A 15,654-nucleotide genomic window follows, 5' to 3' on the forward strand; every position below is an offset into this window, starting at 1 on the left:
CTAATGTAATAGATACTGATGTCATGTGGCAGGCTCATGTTTTGCAGCTGCTGCCTTTAAAAAATCATTTTGAATATTTTCCCACTTTGGGTGTGGTGGGAAAGGAAACAATTGTAGACTTTATCGGGTACAGAAGGTATTCCTAGCCATTTGCAGGCTGAAATGCAACACAAGTTCAGGACCCCCCAGTGGAAATGACCTGAGCTATCAAAAGATTCTCAGGGTGTGCAAATCAGTCTGCTCTGTTTCCTCTACGACACAAAGACTTGGTGGTGATAATTATCTACAGCTTTAAATAAATACTGTGCCTCACCCATAGGGAGGGGCCACAGCTCAGTTAAGGAGCATCTGTTTTGCATGTAGAAGGCCCCAGGTTCAATCTCCAGCATGTCCACTTAAAAGGATCAGGGAGCTGGTGATATGAAAGATGTATGGTTGAGACACTGGACTGCCACTGCCTGTCAGAGCAGACAATACTAGACTACATAGACCAGTGATCTGACTCAGTATAAAGCAGCTTCACTTCTTCACCCAACCACAAATCGCTGGTAAGAATGAAGATTGTCTAAGAAAGGCTGATCAACAGGGATGATGAGTTCATGCATACTCTGACTGGCCTCATTCAGTAGAAAAGAGCAAGAGACCAATACCTTAAAGGTGAACAACATTTGTGACAAGATATAAGCTTTCATTTTTTAAAAAAATACAATACAGCTTTATTAAAAGAATCAACATCAAAATATACATATCTTTCTTCATATACCAAACATTGACAAATGTAAGACAAATGTAAAGCACAGAGTACATATCCAAAATCTCAAACAAAATGAATATTATCAATTCTGGTGACCATATAAATAGTGCTAGGTGCCCTCATTAAAAAAACCTCACACACACAAAACAAAACAAAAAAAAAGAAACAAACACCTTAAAAAGAAAAAGAAAGGGGCAAAGGGGATTAAGGAGAGAGGGGAATAGGAATGAAAGGACAGAGGAGATCAGTGCACTGCTAGTACAGAAAGATAGTCCGTAGATTATATCAAGCCACATTGAACTGGAGAGTCCATATTCCATGAAAGGAAAGGTTCCCACTTGTGGAGAAAAAAAGAATGGGCTTGAGGGGTGTCAGAAACAAGTCTATTGTCAGTTATTTTGTCTAGCAAGAAATATTCCCATAACTTAAATAGCCATGTTTTAATCAAAGGTGAATCAGTTGTCTTCCATTTAATAGCAATACAATGTTTAGCTGCTGTAGACATAATCGAGAGCAACTCCTTTTGAGGCTTTGTTAGCTGTAGATTTTCCCATAGATTCAGTAGAAGAACTTGTGGCAAGTAAGGCACCTGAATACCCATAATGCTTAATGTGCTGTAGAACTGTTTGCCAAAAAGTTTTTACAGCTGGACAAGTCCACCAGTTATGCAGATAGGTTCCAACCTGGCCACAACCCTTCCAGCATGTGGAAGAAATAATAGACGACATGAGAGCCAGATGAGCTGGCGTTATGTACCACCTGGCCAAAAACTTATATTCCTGCAAATTGATATTTAATGATTTAGATTTCAAGGCTGGTGAACACTCAGATATCCTGCCATTGATCCTCTGGCAATGAGAGGTTCAAGTTATTCTGCCAAGCTGTACAATAAGATGGCAAAGATGAAGAATTAGACTGTAAAAGCAAGGTGTACAGCTTAGCAATCATTCTTTAAAAGGAACGTCATCTGAGTAAAGAAAACGTTCATATGTAGTAAGTTGGGCTCTTAAAGGGGGGGGAATTATTTTGTGTCAAAAAATCTTGAAGTTGAAGGTATTCAAACCATGGTAAACAAGTAGAATGTGCTAAGTGCAGATCAGCTCTAGGTTTTAAACGACCCTGACATAATACATCTACAAATCACGTCAAATTAGAAGTTCTCCAACGTAGAAAAGCACAAGGAGAGTTATTCAGCATGAAAGAGGGCATGAGTGTGAACTCCATAAGAGGGGATGGAGGAGGAGAAAGATAGGCTTGATTTCGAATCCAGACTCGAAACTCAGCCTTCAAGACAGGATTAGTAGACATCCTAAACCGTCGCTTCCTAGCCTGCCAGATAGATTCACGAAAGGTATAAGGAGAAAGCCATTGCTCCTCTATTAATTTCCATTCTGTCCTAAAAGAGTACCTGTACTGTCTTGCCATATTAGTGAGGATGATTGAGTCATAATACAATCTGATATCTGGGACTGCTAAACCTCCTCTAGTGCATGGCTGTTTAATTTTAGAAAAACTGATATGTGGCTTCTTATTCTGCCAAATGAAAGCATTAATTTTGGTTTGCCACGTGTGCAAGGGTAAATCAATAGGAAGGGCACGAAAATAGAATAAAATTTTTGGCAACAAAATGATTTTGGCAAGATGAACTCTTTCTAGAAGAGTCAAGAATTTAGAAGTCCAATGCGAAAAGTGATTGGTAAGGATCTTAGATATTTCCATATGATTAGATTTTATTAGGTTCGTAAGACATGTTGGGACATTAATTCCTAAATACCGCCATTTATTCTGTACCCAGCAAAAGCAATAATGCTGTTTAATAAAAGAGGTGGTTGGAGGAAACAAATTAACTGAGTGCAAGGTAGATTTGGAGGCTCAAGAGATTCAGAATAACTAATACAAAGAAATATCTAACTCTTTGTTGCCCCAGATGATTTCCTCAAAGCTTCTGCCGTGCGTAGACCAGCCAGCTTCCAGGGTAGCTGGGGCAAGGCTTGCTGATGAAGCTTGGGGGCGCTGGACCTGCATTCAAGCAAGTCCCACCAGCTTCAAGTTACTGACTTTTAACAGTTTTTACTAGATGGCTTAGGGCCAGAGAGAGTCTTTAGTAAGTTTCAGAGCTTCCCCAAGACTGGCTGTGCCTTCCATTGGTCTGTAGCTGGCTTTAAATGAGACCAGTGAATCCACGCTGCCATTCCTTGGACCTTGATGGCTGTAGGAGAACTTAAAAGAACAGTAAGCGGGCCCTTCCATTTAGGCTGTAAAGTCTTAGCCCTCCAGCTTTTAACCCACACACTGTCTCCTGGCTGGTAAGCATGTACAGGAAAATAAATTTGATATGGCAGAGTCTCAAACACATATTTATTCATATATTTTAAAGCTTTGCCCAAGGCTTGCAATTCCTTATAAGTTATAAAGCTCCCTAACTGAGAGAGGTCACCCCAAACTCCCTGAACTATAGGGGGCGGTCTTCCATAAACAATCTTGAACAGACACAGCTTAAGATGTTTGTGGGGCAGGCAGTGTAACTGGAATAATGCAATTGGCAACATTGTAGTCCATGGCAAATGGGTTTCTTGACAGAGTTTAGACAGGGCGTTCTTCAAAGACCTATTAGCCCTCTTGACTTTTGCTGAACTCTGTGGGTGGTAAGCAGCATGCAATTTCCAAGTAAAGCCAAGCAACTTAGATACCCCTTGCACAGTTTTCTCAATTAACGGCATTCCATTGTCGCTTTCAATAGTTACAGGTAAACCAAACCTCGGTATGATGTCTTTACTAGAGCTTTTATAACCTCATTGGCTTTCTCAGTGCGGGTTGGGTAAGCTTTAATCCACCCAGACATCGTGTAAACAAATACAAGCATGTAACGGTAATGTCCAGCTTTGGGCATTTCAGAGAAATCTACCACTAAGGAGGAGAAGGTGTTGCTCCCACTGGCTGGCTTCCAGGGAGTTAGGTGGGGCCTGACCTAGGATTGTTCTTTGCACATGTAACGCACTGTGCAGAGGCTTGGGCTGTCAGTGAACTCACACGGTTGATGTATGCCCATTGACTCACAGAGCTTTCAAGGGCAGTCTTTCCACAATGTGTTCCCTCATGCAGATTCTGAATTAATAGCTATGTGACAGCTTCTGGAATATAAATTCTTCCATCAAGAAGAACATACCAGCCATCTCTTGGTTTGGTTACTGCCCTTGAGTTTGAACCCACTGCTCCTCAGCTAGTGAATACCCAGGACTCGATTCAGTTAAGGAAACTTGAAAAACAGGCAGAATTTCTGTGCTACCCTGATAAGGCTTTAGTGCTGCCCCTTTAGCTGTTAAATCTGCCTTCCGATTTCCTCTTGCTACCAGACTTAGGGGCTTCTGATGGCCTTGGCAATGGATGACAGCTATGTGCCGAGGTGCCCAGACAGCTTCTAACAATTCCAAAATCTCTACCATTTTTAATTCCTTTGCCACTTGCAGTAATTAAGCCTCTTTCTTTATACAAGGCTCCATGGGCATGCAATGTCATACCTAGCATATTTAGAGTCTGTCTAAATACTGGCTTTCAGTCCTTCTGCTAACCGGAGTGCTCTGATAAGGGCAATTAACTGCCTTCTGTGCTGAAGTTGATATCTGCAGTGCTTCTGCCTCTATCACTGCCTCAAGAGTAATGACCGCATATCCTGTTCTGCGCCTCCCATCCTGGACAAAGCTACTCCCATCAGTGAAATATTCAATATCTGGATCTGAAAATGGGATATCTTTTAGATCAGGCTGTCTAGAGTAGACCTCTTCCATAACTTCCAGGCAGTCATGTTCTAATTCTTCCCCAGGAGTTGGCAACAGGGAAGCTGGGTTCAGAGTTGACACAGTCACTATTTTCACTTGGGGATTTTCACACATAAGAGCTTGGTATCTGACCATGTGGGCATTAGTGAACCAATAGTTCCCTTTGTGCTCAAGAAGTGCCTGCACATAATGAGGCACTCTCACTTCAAGCTGGCCGCTGAAGGTGAATTTGTTGGCTTCCTTCACAAGTTCTGCCACTGCAGATATGGCACGCATACATGAACGCCAATTTTTGGCCACATTGTCCAGATATGCTACTGGTCAGGGCCAGGGTCCCAGCAATTGAGTTAGGACACCTGCAGCTATTCCTTATCGCTCATGCACATACAGAGTATAGAGCTTGTCAGTATCAGGTAGTCCCAGAGTCAGAGCCTGCATGAGCTGACGTTTTAAGGTTTCAAAGGCATTTTGACATTGCTCTGTCCATTCAAAAGGTGCTTTTTCTCCCCCTCCTTAGTGGCTTCATACAAGGACTTTGCTATTATAGCAAAATTGGGAAGCCAAATTCTGTAAATCTTGTACTGGTCCGTAATCATTGGTGCCCGGCTTCTGGACTGGCAAAAGGGGACTGTTCCATGAGGACTGGCATTCAATAAGAATCCCATAATGGAGGAGCCTGTCAAGGTGCTTCTGGATTCTTGAGAATCGTGTACTGGCATTCCCAGATTGGAACGGCTCCTGGGATTAACTCTACTCTGATAGGTGCATGGTTTACTGTTAACCCAGACGGGTTTTCCTCTGCTCATACATCTGGAAATTGTTGAAACCAGGCTTCGGACATTTATTTATTTATTTATTTATATTTACATTTATATCCCGCCCTCCCCGCCTAGGCGGCTCATGGCCATTGCAGGAGCTGGTTGGTAAAGCCGCCACTCTTCTTCTTGGGGGAACTCTAGAACATATACACCTTGACCAAACACTGTGACCAAATTCTTTACAGTACACACACTGGTTTGGGTCTAAATTAGTCATTGCAGATCTTTGATTTCCGCCATTCATTCCTTGCCCTCTTACAGCCCCTCTGCCTCTCACAGATTTTTGCCCAGTCAGAGCTGCTGCCAACAGATCAGCCTTCTTTTTCATTTTTCTTTCTGCCTCCCGTTTTTGATCTACATCTCAATTGGCATAAACTTTCTGGGCAATCTCTAGCAATTGGGATAAATTCATGCCTGCAAAGCCATCTTGCTTCTGAAGCTTCTTGCGGAAGTCAGCACAGGCTTGGGCAACAAAAACTGTATTTACCATGCACAAGTTTTCGGCAGCCTCTGGATCGAATGGAGTATACATTCAAAATGCTTGCATCAAGCGCTCAGCAAAAGCTCCAGGGCTCTCTTCTGCTTTCTGAAGAACTTCACTGACTTTGGACATATTAATAGGCTTCTTGCCTGCCTCTTTCATTCCTTCTAAGATTGCCTGTCTGTATTCTGGTAGATGCTCTTTGGTCTCATGGCCATTGGGATCCCATTTTGGGTCTGTTGCAGGAAAACAGGCTTTTATCCACTCCTCTCTATCTCTGGGGGAATGTTTCCCTTTACATGCTTTTGGGCATGATGCAGAATACGGCTTCTCTCCTCTGTAGTAAAGAGGGCCAATAAAAGCTGTTGACAGTCTGCATAGGTGGGCTGATGTGTGGCCATAATGCTGGTTAGCAGATTAGTCATTGGAGTAGGATTGTCAGAAAATGCTATAGTATGAGCTTTCCAATTTACTAGATCACTTGAAGTGAAAGGCACATACATATATCGGGTTTCAGTGCCAGGGCCGGGCTGTAGTGGGACATGGACTTCCCGGAGGGGAGTTAACAAAGAGCCCTCTGTGCTAGATATAAAACCCAGAAAAGTCGAGGGGGAGACCATGAAAGGGCTAGAAGTTTGCTCAGTACTGGGAGAGAGTTCAGTGTTGGAGGAGAATTCTAGGACTGAACTAAGACCAGCTGCTAGTCCTTGATTGTTAGACACAGGCATGGAATAAAAGGGAGCTGTTGCATGGAACGAGCGTTCAGAAAACAACTGCTGGATTGGATTTAAAGTTCATTGAGATCTTGCTCGCCCTTTCACAGCCCCAGCTTCCTCATTCGTCCCTACTTCTTGGTTCTCCTCATCAAAGGTTTCTGGAGCTCTTTTAACTAGCTGCACTTGTCTCTTTCCTTCAGCTGCCCCGGCATCTCCTTCAGTTGGCAGCGTTGGGAGAGGTGGATACACTGGAACATATGGCGAGGGACTAGCCAAGGGGTCTTCTGGTTCGCCATCTAACACTGGGGGATTTTCCTTCTTTGGAGGGGTCATTGGTTTTGTTAACATGTCCTGGCACAAAGCCATAACTTGACTTGCAGCTTTGGCAGCAGCCCTCTGAGAGACCATTTTCCCTTCATCCTCTGCAACTTTTCTGGCCACCAGTAAGACTTCTGCACCGTTGCTGCCCAACTGCCAATGTAGGGGAACTGACTTGCATGTCTTGGGGACTGTGCTACTCTTATAAACTTTGTGAGCCAAGCCTTGGTCAAAGCTACCATCAGGTGGCCATTCTACATGTAAGGCAACCCAGTCTTTTTGATATAACGCTTTCAGAGTTCCAGGAGTCAATTTGACTCCATAATCATCACAGAAATGTTCCTTGTTAGTCTTTAAGGTTTTACTGGACTAGCGGGTTTTTTGACTGATATCCACCCATGGCACCAGACATTTAAACAAGTCACTTCTGGGGAAAACAGAAAACAGCAGCTGCCAGTAAGGGGTCTGGCAGCCAGGGAGCCCTGGGGGTTTTCACTTCCTCTCTCTTGTGACCCAGTGAGGTCGCTCTACTGGGAACTGCACAAGAGAAAGTCCCTCTCGCTTACAGGCTTTGCCTCCTCTCATTCACACACGCACACACACCACAGAAATCCTCCCAGATCCTAGCTTCTGTGCTTCAGCTCCAAAGCAGAGCCTAATAGACAGAGTTTAAGGGGTGATCAGTCCCTTCATCTCTCCTAAGGAGAGATAATCAGAATTCCCAGACAGTTCATACTCACAATCCTGAAGATCTTCCGATTCCCTGGATAGGTTGGTTCAACCAGGCGCGGGATCTTGGTTGGCGAACCAGACACCTTTCCCCACCAGGGCAGAGAGAGTTGGACTCGATCAAAAATGTGACCATGGCGCCTAGTCCGATCTTCCCGCCACGAGTTATGCAACCACCCCAAGGGGAAAGAAATGTCCTACCCCGTTATTTTCCCGAGCAATGCACCAAAATGAAGCAGAGAAATAACAAGGTCCGCACAGACTTACAGGTATGAAGTGAAGTTTACTTTCTGGTACCAGAAGGTGCGACCCAGTCGGGCATGGGCCCCAAAATTACTGAGTTTAAATCATACTACATACAGTTTTATTCACAAAGAAAACAAGCAGGCAGGCACACAAGCTTAACTGATTTCAAAGGGTTCCGCCTTCACTGAGTTTCTCCTGGTAAATTTCCATGACTAAGTTCCTTACTTATCTATCACGGCAAGTCGCCTGTAGGAGGCTGTTTCTCTTATCTTAGTTAGCCAGCTTCAGACACACACCTGCTATGCTGTGGCCAGCTCTTTAATGGAAAATTACAGCAGACATCGTTAAGGCAAAGCATACTCTTATTCAATACAGCAATTACTATTATTGGGGCATTAATTAATTATTCAGCGGCTCTCCTTCACACACCCAACTCCATCGGAGTCCAAACCACGCTCCAGGTATAAGCTTTCATGAGTCACTGCTCAGTGATTCAGGAAAGCTCATACCCTGCCACAAATTTTGTTAGTCTAAGGTTTTACTGGACTCTTGCTTTTCTACTGCTACAGACAGGCTAACCCAGCTACCCAACTTGGCCTCATTCAGTTTGAATGCAGTGACTGGTAAAGTTAAACAGGAAATTTCATACTCAATGTAGACACATGTGCAAGCATATTAGTTATAACAGAAATATTGTAATGGTCACTTTAATGTTTTGGGGGTCCTGGGCAGACAGGACCCAGGGCCCCAATCTTGCCCTCCTTTCCATCCCCACACCTGCATGCCCCCACATGCCCCCCATATCCTGCTTGCAAGCCCTCTCACCTGAACCCCCTTTCCCAACAGCCCTGGCCAGTGTATGCAGCTAGGAGTGCTGTTGCCATGACTGTGTACCAACCACATACCCTTCCTCAGTGACTGGGCAGTTGGGAGCATGGTTACAGACAGGTGGCAGGAGAAGTGAGTAAGTGGGGCAGCCACAGTGGGCCCCACCAGAAGTCATGGGCCCTGGCAGTTGCCTCCCTCAGGGCATGTGATGCCAGCCCTAGTCACTGTGGCTCAGTCTGTCTTACATGACAAAGGGGATAGTAATATGTCTTAACAACAGCAAGTATCCCTGTAATGGTGTGTGCAAGTGTCCACTGGGACTGCAAAAGTTGAGCTTTGCACCAACTGGGAAGACAGAGCAGGTGTTCATCGATCTGAAAAGGAACTGTAGATGGATACTGAAAGAGACACAAGAGCAGACAAACTGTGTTGGTTGAAGCAACTTGGGGGTGCTGGATCATCCCCCGCCCCCAACACACCATCTGGGGGCAGGATGGGAGATCTCCTGCCTGATGGAAGTGCCTCTATATTTGTAAACAAAGCAAATCCTACAAAAATGCTGTAAATCTCCAGATCTCCCCTTCCCATAAAAGAGTTGGTACTCACTGTAGTTGTGGAGAACTGGGAAGCTTGCACAATATGCTGTGCTGTTTTTTTAGTTATTATGGGATTTTTATCCCTCCCCCGCAAGCAGGCTCTGGGCAGGGTATAGTGCACCATATAGTTTCAGTAAGAATCTAAAACCCTCAACTACTCTACATGATGGTGATGTGGTAATAGATCAGACCTAAGGGATGTAACTTTATATGCCTCCCAGAGGGCCCTGCTCACAATTGGGAGCATGTTCCACCAGGCTGGAGTCAGAGCTGATATTTTGGTGCCTCTTGATAAAAGGTATTACATGGACTTTGTTTTTGGATAAATACCCAGTACTCTCTCCCCTTCGAAGGGAAATTAATTGAAAAGATGCCAGTTCCTGGAACTTCTCACTGCTCAGAGAAGAGGAGTGCATGCAACAAAAACATGTCAGTTTAGGGTGGGGGGAGTATTTGCCTTGACTCGGCAGGAAAAATCTGCATAAGAGCAGCTTTCCACACACAGTGGTGATCAAGACATGTATCTACAAGCAGGGAAAATCTTAACCAATCGGTGACAGGGGCCTGATTGCTCATGACCCTACCCCATCAATGGGGGAAGTTGCCAGTCTGGGAGGAGCAGCACAGCAGGTGGCAGTAGCAGCTCCCACCAGCTCCACATGGGGAGAGAGCTGCCCCTTGCTTGGACCCTGGTGTCAGGTGGTAAGCATGACGGGGGACCAGCTGTGATGGCAATACTTCTGGAGATCCATCCTGGATTTTTGCCCATGGCCCCAGAATCTGTGAGATCACCCTGCCAACATTCCCATTCCTAGGGATTTTTTTTTTGAGCAGGAACACACAGGAACGCAGTTCCGGCTAGCTTCGTGTCAGGAGGTGTGGCCTGACATGCAAATGTGTTCAGGCTGGGCTTTTCTTCCTACAAAAAAGCCCTATGTGAAATAATGGTGATGTCATGGGTATGGCCTAATATGCTAATACGTTCCTGCTGGGCTTTTTCTACAAAAAAAGCCCTGCCCATTCTCAACAATTCAGTTGGCTGGATCTATCTTTTGATGCTAATGAGGACACCTAATTGCATTCAGGGATTTCTTTGCAGCTCTGCCAGGATTAAAGTCAGTACCTTTGTAGGTTTGGCACATGTTGATGTTGACCATATTGGCCCTAAGAATCAGGTGGTGTTAGGACCCAGTGGTAAGACCAAGGTGGCAGCCGCAGTTTGATGTTTCAACTTTCTGTCATTCTATTTAAAGACTCTCCTGAGTCAGGAAGGTTGAGCTACTGTGGATGACAGTTTGCTTCGGGCAGCCCTGGGGAGGAGTGAGTAGAGGGGAGAAAACACAACAAGGGACTGGCCTGGAAACAAAAATGGAGACTTACTGCAACTCAGAGTATGATGAATCACCTGAAGTCTCCGTGGAAGATGAAGAGGAGGATGAGGATGAGCCCCAAGAAAGACAGCTGCTTTCTAACAGGTGTTGTATTTTTAAAAATGTGCAAGCACAGCATATTAGCTGTCTAACTGGCCTAAAAGAACTGGGGTAGGGAGATAAGGCGTTCAGTTTTAGTGTGGCATCAGAAGACATGAAAGTTTTCAAGAATAGGGGGCATTTTCTGATGAATCTGTATGCAGCTAGTTGTGATTTGGATATAGCTCGGTCTGTGTACCAAAGGCATGTTCTATTTAAAGATCCTGCGTTGTGCCCCTTGGACTGGCATCTCCTCCTGCTCCTCCCTTGCTGGCTGGCTGGTTGGCTGGCTCGTCATTACATATCGATCTTCAGTTACTCTCAGGGGATGTGTATGTGTGTGGCATGCGTGTGAGTCTGAGAGTGAAATGGCTGAGTCTGACAAGCAGGCTTTTCCGCTAGTTGCCTTAAAATGCTATCACTCTCTGTGCGGTGAAAGGTGAGGGAGAACTTGAAACTCCAAGGATCAATTGCCTTTTGTAAAGGAAATGAGGTGGTTTTGTGTGGGTGTGGAGACTGCAGACCGTTTGATTGTAGAAATATTTTCTGGATGATTTGTTCAGTCCAATAGCACATTTTCCCTAACACACACACACACACAAAACTCAGCCAATTACCTATTTTGGTTCTGTACCTGCTGGATGAATTGCCGGAGGGGGGGGGGGGTGGATCTAAATATATGACAACTTCTGCATCTAGTGGAGCATAACGCCAGGAAAGGGAAGAGAATCCTGGCTAGAGTGGTCTCAGGCCTAAATGCAGAGTTAGTGAAAGTACAGAGGAGGGCAACTAAGATGATTAGGGGGTTGGAGCACCTTCCCTATGAGGAAAGGCTGAAGATTCTGGGACTTTTCAATTTAGAAAAGAGACAACTAAAGGGAGACAAGATAGAGGTTTATAAAATTATGCATGGAGTAGTGAGAGTTGACAAAGATAAATTTTTCTCCCTCTCCCAAAATAGTAGAACTCAAGGGCACCCAGTGAAGCTGATGGGCAGTAGGTTCAGAATGAAGAATAAGGAAATCTTACTTTACACAGAGAGTGATGAAAGAGTAGAATTTGCTGCCAGAGGATGTAGTGACCATAGAAATAAATAGCTTTAAATGAGGATTAGTTAGATTCATGGAGGATAGGTCTGTCAGTAGCTACTAGCCATGATGACTGAGAGGAACCTCCACTTTCAAAGGCACTAAACTGAACTAGATGGATGTCTGATCCAGCAGGGTTCTTTTTATGTTCTGATGGGTTCCAGTTATGCAATGTTAACTGTGGAAGGGAGGGAATTTTTTTTTCCTGTCATCCCCTGGTCCTGCTTGATGCTCATAAAATATTACTCTTTTTAAACTGCAAACAAAAAATAATCTTGAAATCCCAGTGGTCTGAGTGGGAGGTGGAGTATGGTACAGGGAAGTCAACAATGCACTGGATTGACAGTTGACCCCACTCGGTCCTTATTCCCCTGCAACCCCCCCCCCCCTAAATAATACAACCTTTTTGATCTTATTTGAAAATCTACAGCTTCTTATTAGAGCAGGAGTGGTCCTGCTGAAAAGGAACAGTGTCTTCTCCAAAATATTCACTTGAACTGTCCAGTTCTGCTGGTCCAAGACTTTTTTTTTTTTTACTAAGGGGGATATTCAAAATTACACCCCACCACCACCCCTATCCATTTTTATGCTTATTTGGTGGTATTTTAAATAAACTGCCTCTGGAGTAAATTGAAGTAGTAATTGTTTTATTCTACCCCTTGCTAAACTCAGCATTAAGAAGCAGGAAAGTTGGGTACCTGCTGAGGCCCATGGGCACAAGGGGAGGTGGTGGATGGACAGGGCCCCACCGTCCTGACACTCAGCAGTTGCTGAGCATCCCTGTCATTAATGACAGGGATGCTCAGCAACTGCTGAGTGTCAGGACGGTGGGGCCCTGTCCATTCTGCTACCACTGGGTGTCCCTTCCAAAAGATCCATTGGGAAATGGGAGATTCTCCCCAAAGCCACTTTGTTGACATCATAAACTCCTCAGGGCAGTTGCACAGGAAGTCTGGGCATCCTTTGTGCTGCATTGAGAGCCAAACAGCTGAAGGAGTGGGATGCAAACATTTTAAGTAAGTTTTAATCTGCCATTAAGGGCTATATTTTCATAACAGATTCTTCTGATACCTCAAAGCCAAGTACAAACCCTCGAGAAAATCTGCCTCTGGAGTCCTTTTGCTTATTTGGGCATGAGGCCTTTTCAAGGCCGCTTGCAACCAAGCAACGTATTAGGAGATTCACAAGACATGAGTACAAAACTCTTACACAAATACAGAGGTGTTTTAAACAGGGAAGGAGGCCACTCTTGAAGCTTTGGGACCAATCTACCAAGCATTGTGTTTGTGTGAGCTCTATTAACATATATGGGGCCATTGCAACTCTCTTGTGCTTGCCTTATGGAAATAAACTAAAGCTCTAACACCAGCATTTGGTGGGTTGTTCTATAGATCTTCTGATATTTATGCTATGCTTTATTGCTGTCTGCCAGCTTCTTGAAAAGTTCACAACAATGCAATGCCTAACTTTGGTACCTCTTCTCTCCTCACCCTCCTGCCTCAGGTTCTTTATGCTCATGGTTGCACAAGTGGCAAATCAAGAATTTTAAAATTGCAAGTAAATTATTCAGTGTGTATTTGACCTTCCTTGAATAGCTCTTTAAAGCTTCTTCGCTCATGCCTAGGATAATCTTCTTTACGCAGGCGAGTGAAAGCACATACTATAGTTGATATGTTGCTCCTGTGGAGGATTTGGGAAAGGATCCCTCTCAGCTAAGGCTACAGTGGTATCCCATTAATGGAATAATTCTGCAAATATAACAGATTCAAGAGTATTTGTTGTACAGTTGTAAAGGGGGACTTGTCCTTTCCTGCATGATACCACTACAGGGTTAGATTGGTCTCTTTTTCTAGGATAGTTGGTGGTTCATCCTGATGTTGAATTAACCTCCCAGGTATACACTGGATGGCAAATGCAGCCTCCCAAACCATGCTGAGTTAGGCAGCATTTGCAGTGCAAGCTCTCTGGTGAAATGTTGTTCAAACATTTTCACATTTAGTCCTTGCTGATAAAACAATATTTGTATGAATATATTAAGGGCATCTTGATTTTAATTAATTACTTATATGCGCTTTAATTAGCAAAATGGATTTCCTGTTTGTGTAGTTTATGCAAGCCAATGGGGTGTGATTAATGGAAATAACTAGCATGGCCTGATAAATATTTTGAACTTCTTTGGGAAGCCACCCAAGTTATTCCTGTGCTTCTTTTCACAGTGAGAGTAGTTATAGCTTTGAAATCTGGTTGGAAATTCATCTTCAAGACGATATCAGTGTGGGTTAGGGAAGTAAGAGCAGGAGTGTCAGCTTGTTTTGTGATTCATTTTACAAAAGTGTATTTATGACCCTGTTTACTTGCTGCTGTGCTGTGCTGATAGAGAGACTGGAGGTCACTGCTGAGAGGAATGCATTATCCCTGCAGTATTATATTATCTCCTTCCTGTTTTTCTTTCTCTCCCCCCCCCCCCACCCCTGCCCTACACATCCAGCTCTCTGGCTTCCATGGCTTATTATGGCCTCTTCCAGTGAACAAGATGCTGCCTATCCCATTATGTCTATCTCAGGACCTTGCTTCCCTCTTGATTGTCCGCCAGGTCCACCATAGCCATAACTGGCCAGACTCACATCATCCAGCTCTGTGAGGTTTGGCTCATTCAAAGAAAATGGAGAAGACACTCCACTGAGGCACGAGACACTGATAGATTACAGCAGGGCCAAGCAATCTGTTCGGCAGTGAACACCGCATTTAAAAAGTGTGAAGATTTGTTGCTATTACTGACCCTGGTCAATATTTCTTCTAGTTAAGTCAGAGCTCTTGTACTTGTGTATTGTGAGGGAAGAGGGGGAGGCAGCATTGAAGCAGAACACTTCTGCTTATATTGCTGCACACATAACGATTCCTGCCAAAATGTTTATTTCTAAATATAGCCTTTTTATTCAGGACTCTGAAGTAGACCCCCCCCCCCCAATGTCTTGTTCTAATTCAATCCACATCCTGGTTTATGTGCGAGTTAATACCTTGCTGCAGCCACCCTGTTTAACTGAAGCATTGTGTCCTTGGATTAACGCAGGTGGATACTACAAGGCTTAAGGCATTTCTGCAGTTTATGATTTTTAGCAAATGGTGCAGCCTTAATAACCTTGCTTCTTTCAAGTCACCCCATAAATATTCTCTGCTGCACATGAATTTATGGCAGGCCATATATGTAAGCATTTGCAGATTCTTGGAATGGCAGCTTCCTCTCTGGCTGCTCGTATCCTGAAACAGCTCTGCAGCAAAGAGATTTTTGGTAGCTGTGAATTTGGCTACCATCGGTCTGTAATGATTAGAAAACATAGCTTGTGGGATTCCTTTCTAACAACAGTTCACTTTTATAAGCAAAAATCTGTAGTCCCAAAACAGACATGGGATTAGGGCTGCCAATCCCCAGGTGGGGGCAGGGGATCCCCTGGTTTGGAGGCCCTCCCCTCGCTTCAGGGTCGTCAGAAAGCGGGGAGGGGGGGGAATGTCTGCTGGGAACTCTGTTATTCCCTATGGAGATTTATTCCCATAGAAAATCATAGAGAATTGATCCGCAGGTATCTATCTGGGGCTCGGGGGGGGCTGTTTTTTGGGGTAGAGGCACCAATTTTTCAGTATAGCATCTAGTGCCTCTCCCCAAAATACCCACCAAGTTTCAAAAAGATTGGACCAGGGGGTCCAATTCTATGAGCCCCAAAAGAAGGTGCCCTTATCCTTCATTATTTCCTATGGAAGGAAGGCATTGAAAAGGTGTGCCGTCCCTTTAAATGTGAGGGCCAGAACTCCCTTTGGAGTTCAATTATGCTTGTCACAG

At 44.3% G+C, this 15,654-nt stretch overlaps 1 protein-coding gene across 1 annotated transcript in view; it reads left to right on the top strand.

Annotated features, from left to right (window-relative positions):
- The first annotated feature begins 10,535 nt into the window (after window positions 1-10,535).
- Window positions 10,536-15,654, top strand: part of CMYA5 (cardiomyopathy associated 5) — a 73,331-nt gene continuing 68,212 nt past the window's right edge. The window contains exon 1 of the mRNA XM_060235866.1: window positions 10,536-10,737. Coding sequence (XP_060091849.1) covers window positions 10,631-10,737 — 107 coding nt within the window. The 5' untranslated portion in view covers window positions 10,536-10,630. The remainder of the gene's footprint in view (window positions 10,738-15,654) is intronic.

The sequence above is a fragment of the Heteronotia binoei genome, chromosome 4, assembly GCF_032191835.1.
Source record: "Heteronotia binoei isolate CCM8104 ecotype False Entrance Well chromosome 4, APGP_CSIRO_Hbin_v1, whole genome shotgun sequence".
Lineage (NCBI taxonomy): Eukaryota > Metazoa > Chordata > Lepidosauria > Squamata > Gekkonidae > Heteronotia > Heteronotia binoei.